This window comes from Tauraco erythrolophus, chromosome 2 (assembly GCF_009769465.1).
Source record: "Tauraco erythrolophus isolate bTauEry1 chromosome 2, bTauEry1.pri, whole genome shotgun sequence".
NCBI lineage: Eukaryota > Metazoa > Chordata > Aves > Musophagiformes > Musophagidae > Tauraco > Tauraco erythrolophus.
Window position 1 is genome coordinate 25,717,014 of NC_141466.1, and position 23,905 is coordinate 25,740,918.

General features: G+C 44.6%; 1 protein-coding gene across 1 annotated transcript; it reads left to right on the forward strand.

Annotated features, from left to right (window-relative positions):
• Nucleotides 1-506: 506 nt before the first annotated feature.
• On the forward strand, nucleotides 507-22,868 carry FAXC (failed axon connections homolog, metaxin like GST domain containing). The gene is made up of 6 exons (XM_086608168.1): nucleotides 507-781; nucleotides 1,438-1,573; nucleotides 7,153-7,349; nucleotides 14,268-14,485; nucleotides 20,863-20,979; nucleotides 22,585-22,868. The coding sequence occupies exons 1-6, from the start codon at nucleotides 507-509 to the stop codon at nucleotides 22,866-22,868; spliced, it is 1,227 nt and encodes a 408-aa protein (XP_086464294.1).
• The last annotated feature ends 1,037 nt before the right edge of the window (nucleotides 22,869-23,905 follow it).

Here is a 23,905-nt window from a genome sequence, read left to right on the forward strand (position 1 = left end):
ACAATCCCCAGGACAGAACCCGAGGCCTCTGTTCGGTGGTGCACCGCAAGCACGGCGATGCTGGCAGCAGCAGACCACCGATGTTTTAACAGGACCGATATTTTCGCAGCCGTGAAGCGCGGCCAGCAGCACGCCTCTCGGCCCTGAATTTTGGAGAACCGCTGCCGGGCGGCGCCGCAGGCCCCCGCGGCCCCGTCCCGCCCTCCTGCCCCGGGCGCGGCGGGGGTACGCGGGGCGCCTCCGCAAGGGCAGGCCCGGCCCGCCCCCTCCCCTCCCCTCCCCTCCCCTCCCCTCCTCTCCCCTCCTCTCCCCTCCTCTCCCACCTCCCGTCCCCTCCCCGCCGCCGTGCGCAGCCGCGCAGCGACGGCTGAGGGAGCCGCGGAGGCGCCCGGCGCGGCGCGGCCGTTCCCTTCCCGCTGCCGTGGCTGGGCCGGGCCGGGCCACGCCACGGCAGGGCGGGTGGGGGGCTCCGCGGTGCGGCGGGGGATGCGGGGCCCGGGCGCAGCATGCTGTGGGGAGTGGGCCTGGCGGCGCCCCGCTCCTGCGTGGCGGACCTGAGCCGCAACCGCAGCCTGTCGCTGGGCTGGTGCGCGGGGCCCGAGGAGCCGCCGCCCGCCTTCTATGGGGGCGAGATCGTCGCCTTCCCGCTGGCGGGCGGGGGCGCGGGCGGCACCATGGCGGCGCTGGGCTCCGACTCCTGGTGGAAGAAGACGCTGTACCTGACGGGCGGCGCCCTGCTGGCCGCCGCCGCCTACCTGCTCCACGAACTGCTGGCCATACGGTGAGGCCGCGGGGGGCTCCCGGCCGCGGCGGCGGCCGGCGGGGGGGTCTGCGGCGGCGGGGCCGGCCGGGGCCGGGCGCAGCGCGCTGGCGAGAAGGGGGGGCAGCGACGGGCGCTCCCGCCGCGGGGCCGGCGGGGCGCGTCCCTGGGGGGCTGGTTTCTCTGCCTCTCCGTGTTCCTACCATTTACCTTTTTTTTTTTATTATAAAAAACCCCACTTCCCCCCCCCCCCCCCCTTTTTTTTTTCTGCCTTCACCTTGTGCAGCAGTGCGGGCGGCGGTCCGAAGGGCTGCCCCCCGCTCGCCTCCGCAGGTGGCCCGGGGAGCCCCGGTGCTGGCCTCCGGCAGCCCCGCTGCTGGCGCGGCGCGGGGCGCGGCCTGCGCTCGGCTGTCCCTGGGGCAGGGGGAGCCGAGCCCCCTGCCCGCCACGGCGGTCCGAGTGCTTCCCGCTGCCTCCGGATCCCATGAATCAGAAACCTGCAGTGGTCCGTTACGGGGAGGATGTGTGTGTTGCCTCAGCCAGGATTTCTGCTTTGTGTATTTAATGTACTGATGTATTGTGCACCTGTTAGTCTTTTTTGGTTTGTTGTGTTTTGTTTTTTTTTTTTTTTTTGGTGGTGTTTTTTTTTTCCTCCAATTCTATTTTGTTTTTGACAGGAAAGAGCAAGAGCTTGATTCAAAAGATGCTATCATACTGCATCAGTTTTCAAGGCCTACCAATGGTGTTCCAAGCTTATCTCCGTTCTGTCTGAAAATGGAAACCTACTTGAGGATGGCTGATTTACCCTACCAGGTACGTTGTGCAGTTTTCCTTTACATTGCGGCTTGCTATAATTGCGTGAAATGGCAAATAGGCGTCCTGTCTCTCCTCCCCCCAGTCTGTCTCACTCAGGGAGATATAAACATACACCTACACTCACAAGTGTGGGTACACCGACACTTTTATATCTCCAGTTAAATTTGGTCTATAACCTTTAAAGATACGACTTGAATAACATTTGTCTGGAACAGCTCTAGATTTAACTGGCAAAGGTAAATTAATGTTAGAAGCTAACTTGGCTGAAAATGCTGAAGTGGGAGAGTAGTCTGGAGTTTAAGTAACACTAAATAACACCCCAAAACTAAACTCTAACATTATTTGGTCTTTGAATTTCAGTGTGCTAAAGAGATCAAGATTAGGCAGCTGCAGCTTCATATTTTCCTGGAGAGTTTCTCTCTCGAGCTCTTCTGGGAAGATGTGCTTGCCTTTTTCTTCACCTCCCATTGTGGGTGCTTCCCCTCCAGTTAAGGAAGACAGGATTATCTTTAGAAGTTGTCAGTACTGCTCCTTAGTTGTGGCTGGGTGCATCCCTTGCCATCTTCCCACAGGGGATGTAGCCCGAGCTACTCTGGTGAATGAAAGCCCAGAGAGCAGAAATTTGAATCTGATAGTCTAGCCTGTTAGCATCGAGGTTTCGCTGTGACGCTGCGAGTCTGGCGCGTGCCTTGTGGCAGTGTCGGCAAGCAGCGTGCAAACTCTTTGAAACATGGAATGGGTTTCTTTTCTGTTTGTGTGAAGCATTGCATGCATTTAGGATGATACAACAGTGGTGATAAGTATAATGGAGATCTTGGGTAGAAGAAATGGCTTTTTTTTTTTTTTTCCCCTAACTGATGTAAATTTGGCATCTTACTTTGTTTCAAAGAGGCTGAGCTGTGGGTAAGTTGCTTGCACACCCCACATGGGTTCAAATCACTTTTTACTGCTGCATACCAAGGTGTTAGAAAGGATGTTTTGTTTATGTCCAGTGTTTCACAGAGGAAAATCAACCATATTACAACCTTTTTTTTACACATTTGTGGTTGATACTCATTCAGCTTTGTATGCGGTTAAACTCCTTTACCTCGGAAGTGAAGTAAGACCTGATTAGTACATTTTCCTTAAGTCTTTAAAAGCCTGAATTTAATGTTCATTATCTTGAGATTTAATGGTACTTGAATCACATACTTCAGAGCATTAAAGGGGGAGATTTCCATCTTGCGGGATGTGTTTTCCTTATTTAGGTTTACAGAATCTGCAGGATACTGAAATTTGAACATGACATTGGAGCAGATCTTCTCCACCCAGAGTAATTTGGGTAGAAATTGCTTGATGTATTTTGATGAGATCTCTTTTCTTTCTAATGGCAGTTGATGTGGTTCAGAGGTTTGTGGTGATTGAAGTTGCTCTGATGGAGAGTAGTTAAAGGAAAGCTGCAGTCTAAAAGGTGGTTGTCACGGGATATGGTCACTTCTAAAAGATAACACTGGGCATTTGTGTGATTCAGGATGGAGTCGTTTAGACAGCTAATGCTGGGTAGAAGTGAGTCATCCAGCTTTTTGGAAAGAGAGGGATTTACAGAGGGTTATGCTCTCCTCTTTATCTTCCATATCTTCTGTACTGAAGGTCAGCATTACTTTTCGGTGTTGCATTTCTCTCTATCCCTGCTTGCTAGCTGTGTAGATCGTGAGGTGTAGATCAGCAGGACCACCCTCTTGTCTCTTCCTGCACATGCTTTCGTGTGCCAGATCAGGCTGGGCCAGAGGTAGCCTAGCTGGAGCTGTGAAGGTTTGGTTTATTTGGTTTTAATCCAGCTCGGTTCCCCACATGCTCCATGTGCCATGCTGCAGGAGCAGGAATGGGTCCTGTGGGTGCTGGGAAAGCCAGGTTGCTTCTTTTAGCCATGCCAACTTAAAGGGGCTTAAAGTGTTTGTGGGGTTTCCAACCCTGTGTAGGGTTTTAGAGGTAAGTTTGGTGGAGCTAAGCTTACGAGCTGAGGATGTAGCTTTTTTCCGGAAGAGGCAGATTCTGTTTCTGTCCTTGTGTTAGGAGCATGGTGCTGCATTTGGCTTTCGCCTCGGCTCCGATGGGTGGAGGAAGATGTGGATGCCGCTGTGGGATTAAGCAGCAGGGAAGCAGGAGGCAGCAGGAGGGGAGCCGGCAGGCAGGCAGTGCCGTTCTCAGCTGGAGTTATGAAATTTCTTATACTTGAACTACCCGGAGACTTATTTTGTTCCCTTGTGATTGCGTTACCTGTAGGACACTATAGGTGACACAGACATCCGATGGCCCCTGCGGTGGGCAGCAGGGTGGGTGTCTAATGGGGGTACAGCCAGATACAGGAGGAAACACCTTGCTTCCCTGCATGCTGGTAGGGGCCGTGAGGAGAAGCAATGGCATTCCGTGTGGCAGTTGGTGCTGGGGCTCGCCTCTGGAGACTTACTGTAGTTGTCACCTTCCTGGGGAGAGGCTGGTTCAAAGGGAAGATTGTGAAATGGGGTGAAGAAAAGGCAGCAGCATGGGTCAGGCTGCTTTCACTCTTTTGACTCCTTGTGTTTATACTTTATTGTAGTGCATCAGACTATTGAATAGTGTTCTTGTGTGATCTGATCTAGGTGGTCCTGCTCCGACAGGGGGATTGGACTAGCTGATCCTTTGAGGTCCCTTCCAATCCCTGATATTCTGTGATTCTGTGATTCTGTGCTGTGTGTTACACAACATGCTTTAATGGCATGTGAGTAGTGGAATTGTGTGACACGTTCCTACTTTACTCTCATCTGAATTTCTCCCAACAGTAAACGTGCTTATGTTTTCTTGAAGCTGCCTTTCTAGGTGCGAGTTTTCCATCAAAAATAATTCGAGTAGCCCCACCTCGGCTGGGCTGTCATGGTACCTAGCTGTTTTTTCAAAATGTTTGATGCTTTTCTTGATAAAGCTTCCTTTGAAAGAGCCTATTCTGGGTGCTTGTGGAGATCTTTTGGATGTTCCTTGATTCCTTCATGAATACGAAGAGCTGAGCATTTATGAAATCTGATATGTAATTAGCACAGCAGAAACATGCTGTTTTCATGCCAGGTCTGTAAAGATTGTAGCCTCTGTGGGAAGAGGCATGAGTAAAAGTAAAAGCATAAGCAGCAGTAATTGAAGATATGGAACCTGATTTCTTCTGGATAGTACCATAAAATTACCCCAGAAGTGCCCTATGCCGTTCTGTTTATAAATTCCTCTATGAACGAGGTTCTGGGGAGCTCTTGTTATTGTTGCTTTGCAGGCTGCAGTTCAGTTAAATGTACTATGAGATATGAAAGGATATTTTGTTTTATTGTTCTGTGTTTTTTTTTTAATGATAATACCATAGCTTTTCCCTGCTTTACAGCTGGAACAGTTTTTAAGTGAAAAATTGATAAATATTTGATGGCAATTAGTAGCAGCCATAAGGATACCGAGGTTTCAAGCCTAAAAATACCCGTTTGAGAACAGCAGACGCAAGAACAGTATAACAGATTTGTCAAGAGACTAAGGTTTTCTCAGGTCATTGAAAGATGTTTCCTATTTTGTTTGATAAACTATGTAATGAAACATGAAAATCCTGAGAAGGCTTTTTTAAGTTTAAGTAAACCAACCTTCCTATAAGAGCTTTAACTCTCTTTTTTTTTTTGACAGTGTAATATTAATACAGTATTAACATGTTTTCATGCACTATTTATATATATATTGTATATACGTGCTTGAAGAAATGTGCAGTTGAATAATAATAACTTGCTTTTTCTTCTGGGTTGCAAATGATATGAACTACAATAACTGCAATATGTAATAAACACATCTTCAAGTCTAGTAGCTTCTGCAAAACGTCAGTGTTTGTGCACAAGAAAGGAAATCTCTTGCTGAAAGGGCTTAACAACGATTGAGCCAACAATGCTTAGTGCCATATAGATACACTATGTAGTTCCAGAAAAAGCTTTTTATTCTGTAGTATATTAATAATGAAAAATTATGGAAACCTATCAGTCAGTCTGAGTGCTGAAAGAGCCTTTTTGATGGAGGAAAGGTCTGGAAGGTGGAGGGATGGGGCAGTGCTGTTCTTTGTTTCAGGTGTTCGGCAGTTTTAGAGTTTCTCCCATGGTCCAGAGTAATAACCCTTGTGTCACCCACACATACAAGTGGAGTGGAGTTATTTTACTCACCCATGCAGGGATGCAGTAGATGAGACATTGCATAATCCGTTGTCCCTACCGTGCTATTTGTTTGGGCAGAAATCCCAGCAAAAGCTACAGCCAGAAGGCATTGTTTTCCCATCAGCGTTACCCATGTCGTCTGTTGTCATCCATAAGGGAAGAGCCTCCGGGAATGGCGGTGCCTTCATAGTGCGTTGCACATCCGCCTGCTGAGCGGTAGCCAGGATGCTGTGCTCTCAGACTGAGCTGGAGGTGTGTTGTGCTGTAGGCTCCTTGCTGTCAGAGGACCTTAGTCCATCCTTAGTGGATCCAAGAAGGGTAGATACTTGAGACCCAGGCAGGTCAGTCCAGAACTGCTAACCCTAAACCTCCAGCAATTAGGAGCTACATCCTGAAATCCTTAGGATGACTGCCAAAGACTGAGTGCAGAGCCTTTATTGTGAGCCTTTACGACTCACCTTTCTGAGGTAGGATTTTTTGTTCATTAAATAACAAGATGTGAGGATGGGAATCACAAGAAAGGAAGAAAGTTCTGCCTTGTGTCTCTGCCTTCAGAAGTAAGAGGCAATTTAAGTCAAATGTCTGATCACGTTTTGAAAGCCAGTAATTCCTCGTGTGTTTGTCAGATGAGACATAAATTCTCTCATCTCTGTTTCACCTTCTCCAACTGTAAAATGGGGAAAACACATTGCCACTTGTGTGAGTGCTACACTGAGCAATGTACCAGTATTCAGCAATGTGCTAGTGCTGTACTGGTGCTGGGCTCTTGGAGACCCCACTGTAACAAGCGTGTCTGTAAATGTATGAGATTTCGAAGTTACGCAGTTGCAGAAGCCTATGTAAAGGCAGATTTCGCTCCTGTCTAGTGAAGGAATGATACACCTTTCATTATATGCCATGATTGTGTGTGTTTTATCCTTGGAGATGAAGCAGCTATCTGAGATAGGTAGTGAATTAATCTTTGTGAAGTACTTTTAACATGAAAAGTGCTGCTCTGTGTAAGAGCCGAATTTAGTTGTGAGTCCTGTGATTAAAAACGTGTTTAGAATAACGGACCTGATCTTCTGGGAGATCTGAGCATCTCCAACCCTTAAATAACCTGGGTACTTAAATAACATTACGTCACGTGGCATCCAACATAAAAACGTATAACACCTTGCAGGACCTGGAAATAACTTTATCTGAATTGTCATATATAGGGTAAAGCCATTGCGCTAATTGAACAGCTACCACTAATCTTAAGTATTAATTGGAAAAAAAAAATAAGTAGTTTGTTGGATAATGTTGCTGTTAAAAACACAGAAAAATATTTAAAAACCTTTATTCTCATTGAAACAGAACCTGAAGGGCCTTTTTTTGTCTATATGCTTGTTTGTTTACTTGGGTTTTTTTTCGTAGAACTATTTTGATGGAAAACTTTCACCTCAAGGGAAAATGCCTTGGATTGAGTACAATCACAAGAAAGTATCTGGCACTGAGTTCATTATTGACTTTTTGGAAGAGAAACTTGGAGTGAATTTAAATAAACACCTTGGTCCGCATGAAAGAGCCGTTTCCAGAGCCATAACAAAAATGGTGGAGGAGCACTTGTACTGGTAAGCTTGCGTGGCAAAGCTGGCTCGCTCTTGTGCTATCGGATCTGCCTGGACGTGGATGCTTATTTTCTCTTGCAGAAAGCTTGGGTACCCAATTATTAATTTCACAACTCTCTTCACCCTAGAAGACACTAGTAAGAGCTGGGGATAGCAACCTGAGAGTTGTAGTGCTGTGCGGGCAAGGTAAGGAGTCAGGCCCTTTGCCTGCAGCTTTGCCCAAGGGAGCAGCAGTGGGCTGTTCCTCCATCCTGTTTCATATGGCCTCCATATGTAAACAGCCTTGTTAATAAAGAGCTAAAAGTCAAGATGGCTGAATACATCTGTGGGTTGGGTTGGAGACGACACGATGACAAATCCAGCATTCGACATGAATCCAGAATATTGTGTTCTTGCAGTTACTGACTTTAATTATCTCTGTGTGAGATTACAATATGGATTATTGCCTTTCCTGTGACAGATGATACTCCTGTTAATATGTATTGTTGGCAATACTGCCAGTTGGTAGGATGCAGTATTAGTCACAGTCTCCTGAGAAGCTGAAGTATGTATATGAATGGAAAACATAAATGTAATATAACTTTGCTGGTACTTTATGCATTTTACTGACACCTTTGAAAGGAACACCTGTGATTTCCCACCCCCACTTTACATGTCAGGCTTTTTAAGTGCCCTTTCTGCCTCGTGGTCGAAGATGAGCAGCAACATGTGTACATATAGTTCTTCAAATGATTTTTAGTGTTTCCTGGGAACAATTTTAGCATTCAGTAGACAGACTTACATGATACAGTTTAGAAGTGTAATCTTTGTCTTCTGAGAAGTGTGACCTTCACCAGTTATACCCATCTGCAGTGCCATAGCCTCAAAAATCCGACTCAAGTAGCCTGCAAATGTAGCTGCTTTGTTGTTGTTGTTAATTTTTCCCCCCTCATTTATTACAGCTACCAAAGAGAAGATGAGGCCTTTTATGCTCCATCTCCTTGCCTCAGTATCAGTTGTTTCCTGGTCCTTAGACTTAACTGCTTTAAATGTAACATTACTGATGACAACCTTACACTGCTGTTGTGTCTCTATTACAAATTGTGCTTTCCTCTGTGAAGCTGTTGTCTGTCCATCCAGGTTCCCTCTGAACTGACTCGGCACTGCTGGGCATGACATAGGGGAGCGTGGGGGACGGATAACTGCAAATTCAGGCGCTGACCCAGGGAGGTGGCATTGCAATGGGTGGGCAAAGCTAGACCAAGTGAGAATAGAGATGTGCATGCCTGGCTATATAACCCTGTTGCATTTCCTGTTTAGTTACACAGTTGACTTTCCCTAAGGCATGTATTTTTGCTGCAGTGTAGTAAAACATCCAACTGTAAGTCTTGTTATATGTCCCTGCTGTGTGGCTGTACCAGAGGCTTGCTATGTTGATGAGGTTACACCATGCCAGTTCTCTGTAGCAGGCAAAGCCTGAGCTATGAGGCATCACAGTTGTACCACTGTAATCCTTGGATAACAATGTTGACCATCCTGTAGTTACATCAAAATAAAATCAGGCTTTAGCTGTGTGGGATGGCCTTTCACCCTGGCAGCATTGCATCTGTGGTTATGAGATGCTTGACCCTGCCCAGTTTGCCCCCCAGAAGCTTAGGGTTTGTTCATGGTGTCCTGAAGTCCCACAGTGAGGAATTTGTAACAGTGAATGCCTTTCTGCAGAGTAAGGTTTATAAAATCAAGCCTCCAAAGCAATGATATAGAATGTGATTCATCCTGTTTCATTGCCTGCAGCATGCAAAGTCGCTTCATCATCAATAAGTAATACTGTAGTACATTTATCGAACAAAGAAGGAAAGTACATCCTGTGGTGTGCTGTCTCTGGATGGAGCTAATCCTGGTGGGTCCTCAGCATCTCCTCCTGAAACGTTTTGCTTTTGCTGCAGTAATTGCTCATGTTCATCAATTAGTGCCTCTTACAGGTGGAAATTGCTGCTCTGGCTGGAGTTGAGAGCAATGCAGGGCTAATGTGAACCTCAGCCTCTAGACACCCTGCCTCTGCCCTGGGCTGCGATGCCTGGCAGGGATCGGGCAGGAAGACAGCAAGCGAGTGAGTGTACCTATTTTCGTGCCTAGATTAGAGCATATCTCCAAGATGCACTGGACCGATATGGAGCTGACACTGGAGCTCCTGTCCCTGGGGAATGCCGTAACTATTAGGCTTTTGCTGTGTTTAAATGGACAAAAGAAAAAAAGCCTGCTAACCTGAATGGGTGTTGGGCTGAGACAGCAGGGAAGAGATTGGAACGGACTGATTTTGGGTCTCTTGCCCCATGTCCTGGATCTGGTGCAGACCTCTGTCATCTGCTGAAGGCTTGCCTTGGATCATGTCCACTGCCTGCAGCGACCTGTGGGCCCTCAGAAACCACCAAGGCACCCACAGCCACCTTCAGGATGGTGTTGAGGTTTTGGTGTATCTGCAGCACGTTCATGGGATTGGACCTCTCTGTAAGATGGGCTGGAGGATGTCAGATTCTCACATCCTTCTGGCACTGGCAGGCTGGGCTCGGCGGTACTGCCGGCATTCAGACCAGACGGCTCCTGGTGCCTGGAGGGCTGGCAGTTGCTGCGAGATGCCTTCTGGCGTTTCAGTCTTAGGAGAGGGATCTCAGGTTGGTGACACTAATGTGCTTAGTGAGAACCTAAAGCCTTGAATATGCAACTTAACCAAACTAACCTGTTAGATTGGTTTAGCTGTATTATCAAATACAACCTTAGTGATTTATAAGTAAGTGTATGTGTGTATATATATATACACACACATACATTTTTAACTAATTTCTTGCTTTGTCCTTCAAGAAGACCGTGTGAACGTCACATACATGATGAGTGCTTGAAGTACAGGAAAAGCATAGTATGAGAATACAAATTAATCTGACTTTGGTAGGTATTCAGACTTGCCATGTATTAAGCATAAGATAGGTTTATAATATAAATATGTTTAAATACATCAAGCCAATTATAAAAGTGATGTCTCTTCTGCTATTAACAAGGATGAGGCTTGAACGCTGCTGGTGGCTTGAAAGCCAGTTGCTCTGGGAAGTCACACAGCAGGTGGGGTTTCCACAGCTGATTGTGGAATGAATTCATTATAATTCTTTTGTATATCAAGAAATTCCAGTCTGCACAGGTTCAGATAGGAAAAATAATGCCCAGTTCACATCCTTGTGAGCACCTCCCCCTTGCCTTGATGTTCAGACAGTTTGGGGATAATCGGGCAAGCTGCTGTTGGTGAGTCACTTTCTCCATCTCCTCTCCTGATTTATGTATTGAGGCCAAAGCTGCTGTTACATTTAGACTTCAGATTTGCTTTACCCCCACAGCATTGCTCTTTAACACATTATTGTTTTATTTATACTCTTAAGATTTGTACAGATGTGCTGGCACAAATGGGAATGTTAATGTTTCTCAAAATGCTCAGTTCAGGCCAATAATTATGTCATCCTGTAAGTACTAATTGTAGTTTAAAATCTATAGTTATGCTGAAGTAGGTTATTTAGACTACCTGATTTCTGGCATTTTCTAACCTTTTGTAGTGTTGATAATACTCTGGTAGTGTAGTCTGAGCAAAGGGAGGATGGGTGGGCTTGAATGTGGAGTAGCATGTTTTGGTAGGAGGCACAATGAATCTTTGAATAGAATTCTTTTAAGAAAATGCTTGTAAAAGCCAGTTTTAAAAGTGCTTTTAGCTATCTCTCTGAATCTGAGCCTACTATTTTTCTTTGCTTTTTGTGTGTTCAGAACCGTAGAATCTTAGAAGTAAACTCTGGTTGCGTATTTAGCTGCCTTCATTGCCCATGTAAATTTGAGATTTGGGACATGGGACAACTTTACTCATTCAAAGTGACAAGCAGATGTCTAAGATTGTGCTTGAGTGTCTAGCCAAGGCAGGATTACCTAATCCTGTGCCAGTTCTGCTCTTCCACCATTGCTGTCTTGATCATTAAACACTTCATAGAATCATAGAATGGTTAGGGTTGGAAAGGACCTCAAAGATCATCTACTTCCAACCCCCCTGCCATGGGCAGGGAAACCTTCCACTACACCAGGTTGCTCTTCATCTGATCTCTGCCTCTTCCAGGCCCAAAGTCCTGCTCCCCCAGAGCATGCAAGTGAGCGCTAGGAAAGTGTATTTTTGCTTTAAAGTACGGCTAATTAGCTTTGTGAGAAACCTTGTTCGTCCTGTCTCATGAAATTAAAGCCACCCTGGATGTGGTCGATCATTCTTGGTGTGGTGCCAGCTCACTGGTGTGTTTAGAGTCAGCAGTGGTGATGGCAAGTCCATAGGGCTGAGTTAGTCTTGTGCGATTGGGATGACTTAAAAAATGCTGTAGCGGAGTCTTCTCTCTTCCTTTTTTTTTCTATTTTGTTTGGGCTTCTTTTTCTTCTTGTCCTTCTCTGTGGCCAGGCCTGTTGTCCGAAAGCAACTAAGTTGTGTTGCAGAGTTGCTGAGTGCAGCGGGTCAGCTCCATGCTGGAGAAGGAGGGTCCTTGCAGTGGGGCACACAGCAGTGCTTTCAGAGAGCAGGTTTTTCTTAGCTTATATTTGTGTTATTTACTTGAATAACTTAGATATAGATAGTAGTTGTAATTATTTTCCAGTGTTAGCATCAAGAAGAACTTTTCTTCCATTCTATGATTCCTATTGAGAGCTGTGCCTGCCCAAGGGACCTTGTCTTTTCCCAGGCCCATGAAACACAACTACTGAAACGTTCTGCTCTATGGAGCGCCCATATGCTTTCAGCCTAGTTTTCTTTCCATCCTTTTTAAATCCAGTTTTACCTTTGTTCCCGGATCAAGGCAGTCTTGCACCACATCTTCGAGCCAGAGTTAATACTTCTGGAGTTTCAGTAGCTGTTTACTCCTGTGCTTGCTGGCTTCACGTTCCCCCTCTTGCACTGATGCCTCTCGCTAAATCTGGCTGTGTTTCAAACTCCGCTGTGCTGAAGCCAACCCGATGACTTGAGTTGATCCATCCATTTTGAAAAACAAGGATTGTGCAGAACGCCCCCATTCAAAGAGCGGTACTGAAGCATGTGAAACATCAGTGGGATGTGATGTTTTTGTCACAGTGATACAGAAAGGGTTGTGGAGAAACCTGTTGAGGATAAAAGCCATCAGAAACATAGCAGGTGCATTTTTGTTCCTCACTGTTGATGCATTTTCAGCAAAAACTGTTACTGACTTTAATGAAATCAATTTGAGCAGAAGGCATTGTCCTGCGGTGGACAATTTTTAATACAATTAAATTGTCTTTCACACACTCTGTGGGAAACATTTTAAATTTGAGCTTTAAGTGGTTTTTTTTTTTTCAGCTGTTATGCCAAACATTCTCCTTTACTTCATGTTCTTAGTAACTCAAGTAAAGAATCTGTATAAACATAAAGATTATAACATTTTCATCGTGTAAATGTAGCCGTTCCCTGATGTTAGTGCTGAATTCAGCTTCCGTTTGTGACATACAGGAGTTTGATGAAACTTATATTTAAAAAAAAATTCACAGAAGTTCTTCAGGAGTTACTGCTTTGTGGTTTTTTTTTTTTCTTTCTTGAATTAGGCGATCCATATCAGCACTAAGCAAATTATGCGCAATTAGAAATATGTGCAATGATAAATCTGAAGTCATATTCCAAACTAAAAAAAATTGAGCTCTGATCATATGTGAAATGGAAACATGTAATTATTAAGTTAATATTTAATATAATTGCATACATGAACTTGCGACTTTTGATATTTCAACTTTTCAATTTAGCTTCACTAGTTTATCCTGTCTCTATAAGCCTGATTTCATATGATCTCAAATATGTAAATCCACTTTTAGATTTTTCAGTTTGGAAATTACTACAAACGGAATATAGATATCAGCTCCCAGTGTTTCTGAGACCCTGTTGACTTCGTATTTTAAATTTGAGCTTTAAGTGGGTTTGTCATGCCTACTTTGAGATGCCTTTAGTCCTTTTTCCAACAACCCTTAAACTTGGTGACAAAAGTTGTATAGTCTTTTTGGTTTCTTCAAATGTCAGAAGATGATGGATACAAAAAAAGTTAGTGCTTCTTTTTCTGTAAGTTTCTTGAGAAGTGATGGCAGCAAATCAATTTTTTGTTTGCCTACAATATTAGTAAAGACCAAAAATTTATGTAGGAAGCAAAAATTTCAGCTGGTACAACAAATTTTTATAAAAAGACCTTTCAAAATAATGTATTTACCATTCAGTAAAGCTTGAAATACAACAGAGGCCTTTAGAAATATGTCTCTCATAAAATCAACATTTTGAAAAGAGGGAAAAATAGAGAGAAAACTAACCTGATAACCACCACTCCTTTTTTTTTAAATTTTATTTTTAAGAGATTGTATCATTGTTAGTTTCTGATGAGAGTAGAGATCTTCTGAAAAACGTCAGCTGCGGTGTTTATGTTGGGGCAGAATTACTGCTTGGCTAAGTTTCAGCAGTATAGGAAGGAAGGAGAACAGGTTGGTGGGAAAGATGTTTTCTTTGTGGGCTGTGCTGTTGTTTTCCCCAGGTCTGCGCAGTGAATCGTCTTTAGCTAATAAATCCTTTTGGCACTTTCAGCACTGCATTTTGTTACGTGAGTTTAGAAGAATTCTGCAGCTTCTGTATTTCAGTGTAAATCTCATTTTTTCTTGAAGTGAGTCATGATTTACTGAGAGAATAAGCACTGGGCAGTCTGTGTAAGTATTGCAAAGTCAGTTTTCTCTGCTGTCACTCTTGAGTTGTGTCACGGTCCGTCTTTACTAGAAGCTACCTCTCCATCAGGACAATGAGCACTCAGCGTTAAGGGGGCCGATGTTTGTGCGAGCCTTTGCAGGGTGATGGGCTGCCTGAGTATTGCACCACTATAACTTATTTTCTCATCCTTCTAGGACTTTAGCGTATTGCCAGTGGGTGGAAAATCTTCACGAGACGCGAAAGATGGTTTCGCTTTTTGGCCCCTTCAGTGACTTGCTGAAGTGGATCCTCTGCCATCTGACCAAAGGAATTGTGAAGCGGGAAATGTACGGCCATGGCATTGGCCGCTTTTCGGAGGAGGAGATGTACACGCTGATGGAGAAGGACATGCGGACTCTAGCACGCCTCCTGGGTAACGTACAGCGTTACGCGTGTTCTGTTTCTTCGCAGCCCGCTGTCCACAGGGTGAAATTGACTGCAGATGCTTCTGGCAGCTTCATGGCGTACACAAACAGTGTCATTTTGTCAGTAGGTAGAGTGGGAACTGCAGCTGCCATTCAGTGCTACCCTCGCTTTGGCAGGTACAGTGTTTCTTTCCCCGCTGTTTGCTACCAAATTGCGTCTCTAGAGGGTAAGTGGCTTTCAGCTCTGAGCACTGGGTGTGTGTATCTAGAGGAGCAGAACATGGCCTGCAATTTTTGAAGAACATTTTGCTGTGTGAATTGAGGAAAACATGAGTGTTTAGTTCTGCAAATGAAACCTCTTATTTATATTTTGGGGGATCTCATTTTTCTTCATGGGACTCATGCCTGTTTGATAGATCGTTATGAGGCTGTCGTGTAAAAACCTTTTGCAGATGTCGTTTTGATGAGCTGGACTTTGTTGTATTTGGTTGGTGTTAGCAGCTTTATTTAAAGCTGCTAGTAGGAGTTGGGTCCGTGTTGTCAAAGTAGGGGGGTTTTGGCTTCTTGGTTGTCATGGGTGGATCCCATAGTGTCATGGGTTAGGCTGACCCTCCCACACAGCCGGTCACTCCCCCTCCCCCACCCCCAGGAATGAGGGAGAGAATTAAAGAAGAAACGGGAAACCCGTGGGTTGAGATAAGAATAATTTAATACAGATGATTTAATACACAGGGTAGATGCTCACCACCCCCTCTTATCCGCAGCCCGTCTTGTCCCGAAGCTGCAATCCCAGACAAATGCGAGGCCCCGAAATAGAGAGGGGCAGAGAGAGAGAGAGAGAGTACTCTGAGAGTGGGAGTACTGGGAGAGAGAGAAAAAGAAAGAAAAACAATAGAGCAAAAGCGCAGCAAGCGCAAAAGAGCAAAAGCGGCGAAAGAGCCAAAGCGCAAAAGCCCTTCTGTCCGGCTGACCCTCACCTTTATACTGGGCATGACGCTGCATGATATGGAATGCTAATTGGCCAGTTTAGCCCTCAATCTTAAGTTCCACCACAAATCACAAGAGGAGTCGTGTCCCCGTTGTCCCAGCTGTGCTCCCCCCTTATCCTGCTGTGCTTCTGCACTCCGGCACACTGAAAAGTCCTTGGAGTTTCACATCCAACCACAAGCATTGACTTGCTATCAGCATTCTTCTCAGAGCGAGCCTCCGAGCAAAACCAAAACACGGAGCTCTTCTAGCTGCTAAAAAGAAGAGCTAACCCGGTCCCAACTAAAACCAGGACACATAGGTTGACCTCACTTAGCTAAAACCACATGAGCATCATTTCTGTTGTGTAGCTCAGTCTGAAATCTCCACCAGAGCTGTCTACACTGTGCTTCTTGCCTTGCAGTCTGTTGAGGGAAAACCATATTGTCCTTCTGTGTAAAACTTGCTTTTTGAGGAATTGGTTTGGGGCAGATTGTCTCTTCCCTTGAGCTTGTGTCTCTCTTGCACAAGGAACCAAGGGAGATGGTACCTGTGTGCCTACTTTGTTCTCTGTTACGATTGTTTTAAAGAGGTAGCTGAGTGGAGGGCAGGAGGGATGTCTCCCTGCCCTGTGTTCCAGAGGGAGGACATATTGCTCATGATCTAAATAGATAAGTGTGGAGTGGATGGAGGGAGCAAGGTGAGGAGAGCCCAGTAGAAGGCAGAAACTGAGTGCTTGCTGACAAAGAGAAAGAATAGAGATGCTCCTGAACTTCCAAGGTGTTTTGGAAAGGAAGATATTTGCTGAGGACGTAGGTGGGGCTGTGCAAAGTTTTCTGTAGCTTTATTTTCTGAAACAAACCTGCCAAAGTTGGTGGGTTGGGAGCAAGATGGAAAAAAGACATGTAATGCATAGGCACAATGGGCAAGAGGGAGATTTGTTGACAGCTCCTCTTGTGTCAATGCTTTCTCATGCTGTATTTTGTTTATTAACAAAACCAGTTACCTATTCTAATGCCTCTTCAAAGAAAACCTGTTTTTGGAGCTCTTTTCTTTCTCGAGGGCAAAGGGAGGAATCAGCTCATTATAGAAGAAGAGATCTGGGTATGTCTGCTGCAGACCTGTGGCCATCTCAAGGTGCCCTCAACTGTGGGACTACTGTTGCCATAGATTCGAGGTTGACACTGCGTGGCTCTGAGAGGAGTGGGATTGGGATGGGAGCTGGAGCAAATTCAGCCTGTGACTTGGGAGCTCAGAAGAGCCCTCTGGTTCTGGCTAGACAATGTTCACAGGCTGAACGGAGCAGCAGTGGATGTGTCTATGTTAAAGTCATCTGTCTGCCAAGAGTAGATGGAGCCTTCAAGAGAAAACTGAAACCTTCCCAAGTACCTGTAAAAATCTCTTGGTTTGCTTATTTGAAGTTTGCATCCTCCTGTCTCTGGAGCCTGTACTGACACTCAGATTTGTAAAGTTTTGATTTCAAAGGGATCGTTAAATCGTCTAGACAGATCCCTGTGAATTGGACTGCTTGGTTGCTCTTTGGAGGCTTGTGTCTTTTTTCACACTGAAGCGTGCCTTTCTAAAAGGCATCCAGTTTTAATTACGAGATTTCAGCAGGTAGAGGTGCCACCGCTTTCATTCGTAATTGGTGGCAGATACTAAGCACCATCAAAATCTCTTCAAAATCTGACCTGTTTCAAATCAGAGTTTGTTGATTCCAGCCTGCACGCAGGTGCTCCTCCTAGTTCTTTGTTCGCTGGGTGGCCTGGGTCATCTCCTTGTGAGGGTAAATGCTATAATCAATCAGTTTCTTACTTACTTCTGTTTTTGGTGGGAAAAATCGCTGGAAATCCTCAGGGATAAGGTGTTTTCTTCACTCTATCAATTTTTTTTAATTGTATGATGTATATGTTATCAGCAGGGGTTTTATTTTTACTTCCAGGTTATTGACGAGAGTGTTGTGCCTTGTGTGCCCATTGGAAAGCCTTTATAGGCATCTGCTGCATTCCTGTTATTTTGCTAAATTACCAGCTTAATATTGTACATTTTTTTCATCTTCCTCTCTGAAACAGACAACAGATTAGTCAGTGTGCAATTACGTGAATCATAATATTTGCCCTTTTGATTATTTTTGTGTTTGTCTACTTTTCTACAACTGCCTTGATTTTTTCATTAACACCAGCACGCTTAGTTGTTCTTCAGCCAGCTGTTTATGGTTGGGTTTAGAAGCTGTGGCCTCCAGGTAATATCCTGGGATGTGGACAGGAAGTGAGATGAGGACTTCCAGCCTGATTGGAGGCTCCCTTGATTCACAAGGGGAAAGAGAAGGTGGTCTGTCAGCCTGTTTCCTGCACAAAAATCTTTGTGAGATTCTCCTCCACATATATGTGCCTGTGTGTTTTCCCAGAAGAGGAAGCAGTTGGGATTTTGACTGTTAATTAGAGGACAATCTTAAGAACTTGAAAAGGATGCCTGTCATGCAGAATAGCCGCGTATACCAAACTGTAGCTGTCAGTCATCAGGCATAGCAGATTAATGTAATGCTCCCCTTTTTTTAAGAGACCATTCGCATGGGAACAAGAATAACTTTTAAATTCCAAGAACTGCTTCCAGAGAATGATAACTTGTCAGCTGCCAGGTCTTGTGACATTCATTTTGACATTTCCAGTCGATTTCCAGTCGTATGTTGGGTGCTTTTCTTTCTTTTTCGTTTTCTGAGAATCATTTTTCCTTCTCCCCTGTACCTGTTTCCGTAACAGACTCCTCCAGATCTCTCATAAACGTGGAAATCGGAACTAGTCCTGTGATGGATCAGCCTGCCCTGTTGGTATCATCTTGCTCTCTGACCTGCAGTCTTTAAACCACAAACATAATTTCCTTGTGCTATAGTTTCTTACTGCCTGGTAGTAGTAGTGGACGAAAGTGGGAGGAACTGGGCGTACGAACTAGGAATACATAAAAATACACGTTTTGGTAACGACTTAAAAGATGCAAGTGAGTGAGCAGTGCCCATAAGTTTGTTGGTGACCTCTTACCTGTCTGCCTGCTTCAGGCTTTTGGCTAAATGGGGATTTTGAGCAGGGAGTTGCAGGGCAGCAGCTGCGGGAACCAGTTTTTGAAAAGCATTGGATGTTTTGTGGAGGACAGGGACACAGAGGTGGGACTAACCCGAACGCAAGCCTCTCATGCTGGTTGAAATGCCCCGCTGCAGCCTGTGTGGGCTGTACGTGCTGCTGTGGAAGGGTGCAGGTCTCCTGCCAGCCCTGTGTTGTGTAGATCCGTGTCTTGCCGAGGTTTCTTGCCCCAGTGCTGAAGTAGCTCCTTTTTAATCCTCTGGTGCACACGTTCTTAAGTAGCGGAACTGTGTGCTCTCAAATCCCTGGGCAGTACAAATTTGATCCAAGTCCAGTGTGACCAGATGATTGCATTTCTGTTGGATTAGCCAGAGGGTGCAGGGAGGTGTTTGAGATTATTAGCGCGATGGCAGCCTCAGTGCGACAGGGTGTGTGTAATCTGGCATAAAGCTAGACACTGAGAGATGATACCTGGTCTGTTAGAAAGTCTTCTGGAAAACGGTTGCACTGAAAGTTTTGGGAACAGATTGGAACTGGTAGAAGGAGATGCGCATTAAGGCTGTGTTACACGGTGCAGGGTGACCTAAAACCATATTTATCATCTTGTGGAACCACTGCTCTATTTCCTCCTCTTCTGTTTTGTTTCCATGTACCTGAAGGTGCAGGTGGTGTGCCCGGGGAGCCACTCTGTTTGCAAAAGAGTGGGATGGTTCAGCCCTCCCTCGCTGCCTTAGTTGTAGCGAGATGGAAATGACAGTACTACTTCCCAGCACAACACCGTTATGGATTGTGTCTCAGACTCGGTTGTACGGTGCTAAATTCCTAGAGTTGGCGTATAACTGTGGTTTGGGGACCAATTTTTGAGTGGTGTTTGAGATCGATGAATGCTTGGCGTCACATAAATACTGAAAAGGCGCAATGTTTACCCTGCATGTAGTTTTCAAACAATAGATTGATGCAACCGTGAAAGAGCTGGGGAGAGTTAACTCCATGTTAAAATTACATCTGACAGGCTGGTGGAGGTTATTGTTACTGGTTATTCCTGAGCACTGCTTTGCTACACTATTATAGTGCAGAGGGATGACAGCAGTTCTTGTACTGTGCTCTGGAATTTGATGCATTTTACTGCTGGACAGTTTTTCTAAACTCACTCAATAACCCTAACATTTAATAACCTGCTGAATTACAGGCAGTTTATATTGGGCAGGGGAAGAATGTCCTGGGGAGATGGGATAACTGGATTTGGAGAATTCAATTACACACCACGTTTCACAATGTTTATAGCGCTTTGGGCCAAGGCAGGGACGGTGTGACCGTCTAACCTGACTTCTGCAATACCGCCTGCTTCACCTCCCTGCCCTGTGTGCGGTCTTTGCTCTAGGTCTGTGCCTGTGATGAGGAAACAAGTTTATACTTTACGTTTCTTTGCAACTGGTGGCTTTGAAATGAGATTTTCTTCTCTATCTTATGTAGTTATCTGTCTGTTTGTGCTATGGTGGCCGCTTAGGACCATCACGGCATTGGGGTGCCCAGAGAGGTAAGCAGAATAGTGGTGTGGAACAGAAATGTCCCTCATCTGACCCAGGACGGTCCCAAGCAGCTGCTGGTTCACTTGCCTGCCTGACATGCCTCTGTTCGGTCCCTGCCAGGTAGAAACCTCTGTTTGGGGGTGTGAGTACCGCACTGGGGGTGTGTGAGAGGAGCTGTTCGATCCTGCCTGTGGCTGTGTCCTCCTCCTGGAGATGCAGGTCATTTCTGAGCAGTTGCTGCCAGTCTGACTGGTGCATCGGTTTCAACCTGAAGAAGTGGTGGGAGAGGAAAGCTTTGGGTATGACTCTGTGTGATCAGATGAGTAACCTGAAACTGGATCCGCGTGCACAAGAGACACAGGGTGACTGGCTTCTTTCAGCAGGTGCGTTCATGATTTCAAACTGTGGTTGAATGATTTTGGGTTTGCACCAAAGGAGAAAATCGTGCTTTCAGGCCCCTGCTGGCTGCAGAGAGGATTTTTAATGCAGCAGAACTAGTGCAGTGTGTATGCGCTGCCGGCTGTGAGGAGCAGAGGAGGTTACTTGCCCAGTGGTGGCTTGTAATTGGCCTAGTTATAGAAGTGGTGAGCACGGAGGGAAGCTGTAGCGATGGATTTCAGCTGCTGAACCTTAACAACAGCTTTTGAACCATATTCAACATTAAATCCCTGTCTTTGAACCAGCGAACTGTTCCAGCTAAATGATTTCAGTTAAAAAAAAAAAAAAATTCTAAAGATGTAACCAGGGAAACTTTTAATTTTTTTCACTGGGGAGAAGGGACATCCAGTCAAGAAATGTTTGCTGTTTTATTTGCAGGTGACAAGAAGTACATTATGGGACCAAAGGTTTCCACTGTTGATGCCACTGTCTTTGGGCATCTGGCACAAGCAATGTGGACACTACCAGGGACTCGACCAGAGAGACTAATCAAAGGTAAGAAAGCTTAAGTGACCTGTGATTAAAAACTCTTGGTGGCATTTGGTGTGTTTAAACTTGGAGCACCTTGTAAGGATGTTTGAAGACTGCTGCAGCACTTCAGCTGCATCGCAGGCTGTTCTTCCCTTTGATGTAGCATTTGTATCCTGTAATGTTGTTTTCTCTTAAAATTCTTGTTTTCTCTTTAATGTTCTACACAGTAATTGTTTCTATTCCTGTACTTGATCTTTTCCCTGTATAACATAGCAAAGACTGAATACTTCTAAGGAATGAATGTTGGGTGAAGTACGAGAAGACAGAAGCACGGCCATGTGCCAAAATCTACAGAACCGAGTAGTTTCTTTGATGGTAGAACTGCAAGTGCTATTGTCCCACTGAAATTATAGTTTTTTCTCTTATTGAAGATGCTCGACAAGGAAAAAGTCCAGCCTGACTTTGAAGTCACTGTGTTTTTGCTTGAATTGGAAGCCAGCATACCCCTCCCCACGTGTTTGTTTGTTTTTTTTTTTTTTTCTTGTGGGGTGGTATAGACATATGAAAGTACCTTTGCATCCCTTTTCAGAATAAATCCATGCAGTATGAAAAATGGGAGGAGCTAATGAGGAAAAGGATGTGAAATAGCTGTAAGAGGAATGAATCTAACCTGTGGATGTACTCTGTGCAAGAGAGAGCTACTAAAGCAACAGTTAGGAGGCATAGACTTGCTTATTAATAAAACTTTGAGGAAAAAAGTACTTGAGATGAGGTCATAAGTATTGTCTATACAGTTCTTCCCCTTCGTGTCTGGGAATCATGGATAAAATTCTGAAGGGTCCATGGCTTTCAAGAAGGAATACTATGTTTTTTGAATGAGTTTGTCTCTATCTCTCAAAATAAATAGATAGTAATAGATGCAAATACCCAAGGACAGATGTTCTCTGTACCCATCCACCTACTCATGCTATTGTGAGTGCAAGTTTCACATACACATTCCCTTTAACGTGCTATTATTTCTTTATTCTTTGACGTTTTTTGTGATTTCTTCTGTAAGCACACTTTAAGCATACATGTGTGTATAAACATAAGGCATAAGGTACTAAGGCTAGGAACATCACGGGTGAGCCAGTGACCTTATAAAAACTTTAAAATGTGAATTTATCTTGCAGACAACGCTGCCATCTGGTGGTGAAAAACCCGAATTCACCGTATTTTGGTAGCAACTGTGTTGTGTGTATCTGTAAGAGGATCAAATTCTGTGTTTAGAAGCCAGGTTTCTGCAAAATAAGCAAGGATTTTACTATCAAAAGCTTACAGTGTTAGTATCTTGTCTTGATTTATTTCTCTAGAGATTGAATTTGAGATAATTATTTTGCTACATGCATTTATATTTGTTCCAGTGTAACCCTTCGTGTTGTATGTAGGTTAATAGCACATCTTTTAAGTTACATCAAAGTTACAAACAGAGCACTAAGAGGATCAATGGGATCGTGGCATTTTGGAACGTGTTTGGAAGGAACCTGCACAACTTTTTTTCAAACAGCGCTAATGTGTTCTGCATCAGCAGGTGAGTTAGAGCATTATTGGTTGGATGTATTTACTGGAGTCTGTTTTGCTGTGTTGCAGGTGAACTGATTAACCTTGCGATGTATTGTGAAAGAATAAGGAGGAAATTTTGGCCGGAGTGGCACCATGATGATGATAACACTCTGTATGAGTCTGAGGAAAGCAGCGAAGCAAGCAAGACTTACTCCCCTTTGCAGGACTTCAGTTTTTATTCAAGGACAGAAACATTTGATGAGGAAGGGAACAGTATTTCTCAAACCCCTGACACAGATTACACTGGACACTCCCTCTTTGATTCAGATGTGGACATGGATGAGTACAGAGATCATGAACAATGCAAGTGATGCGTACAAGCATCTCCCATTTTGCAGACAAGCTGTTTCTTGGGACCAGTCTGATTTGTTTTGTCCTCCAGGTCAGGAAGAAGTTCATACTGCTTTGAAAGACACCATTGTGCTTGATCAGCTGTCACATGCTACCTGGACTATTTCAACCTTATTTCATTGTGTGTAACTGTTCAGGAGGAACCAAGGTAAACAGTTGTTTAAAACACACATGGGCAAACTGGAGGTCCAGAGGGCAACAGGACCTTTCAATCTACGTTTTTGTTTGAGTTCAAAACCAGATCCTGCAACCAGGTGGGACAGACCTCTGAGAAGTGGAGCATTTGTCAGAGCTGGTTTGTGTTGATATCTTACCTTTACAGGAATGGATTGAGGACAAAAATGGAAGAGGCCTGACTGGCACACCTTTCTCCCGTGGAAGAAAATGATTGATGATGTATTGATTTGGTGGAGTTTCGGGAGGATTTTATATGATAGCTACCCATACTCCAGCTGCATATGTTATTGCAGTGTCTGTGGGAAAGAGCTGCTCCCAGTTCTTTCGGAGACAGTCAAGGAAGACAGAAGGAAAACATATTCCTACAGAAGGGAGCTTTTTAGTGTTTCTTGTTCTTTACAGAAGATTGAAATTGCTACTCTAGAATATTTTTATTCAGAAGGGAAATGTCAGTTTTAATGTATAATCTCCCAAACACTCATCTGGAATGTGTGTTAGCCAGATTTTTTCTGTGTTTTCAAATTATTATGTTTTTACTTTCTGCCACTGGCTGTTGTCTGCTACTGTTAGGCAAGGCTAAAGAATTTGTATTTGCTACTAAAAGTCTGGTGCATCTCTGCAGTGGGTACTTTGTGCTCTTTACCAACAGACATGTCAAAATCGTGAAGCTTGCAGAGCCATTTGGGGTACTTCTAGGCATGAGATGCTGGGTGAATGCAAGATGTTGGCCCAAGCAGTCAAATGCTTTAGAGCTGCCTAGGCCGGTGCTTCAGTGCGTACTGGGCACTGTGCTAGCTTACAGTGCACAGTCCCTAAAGCC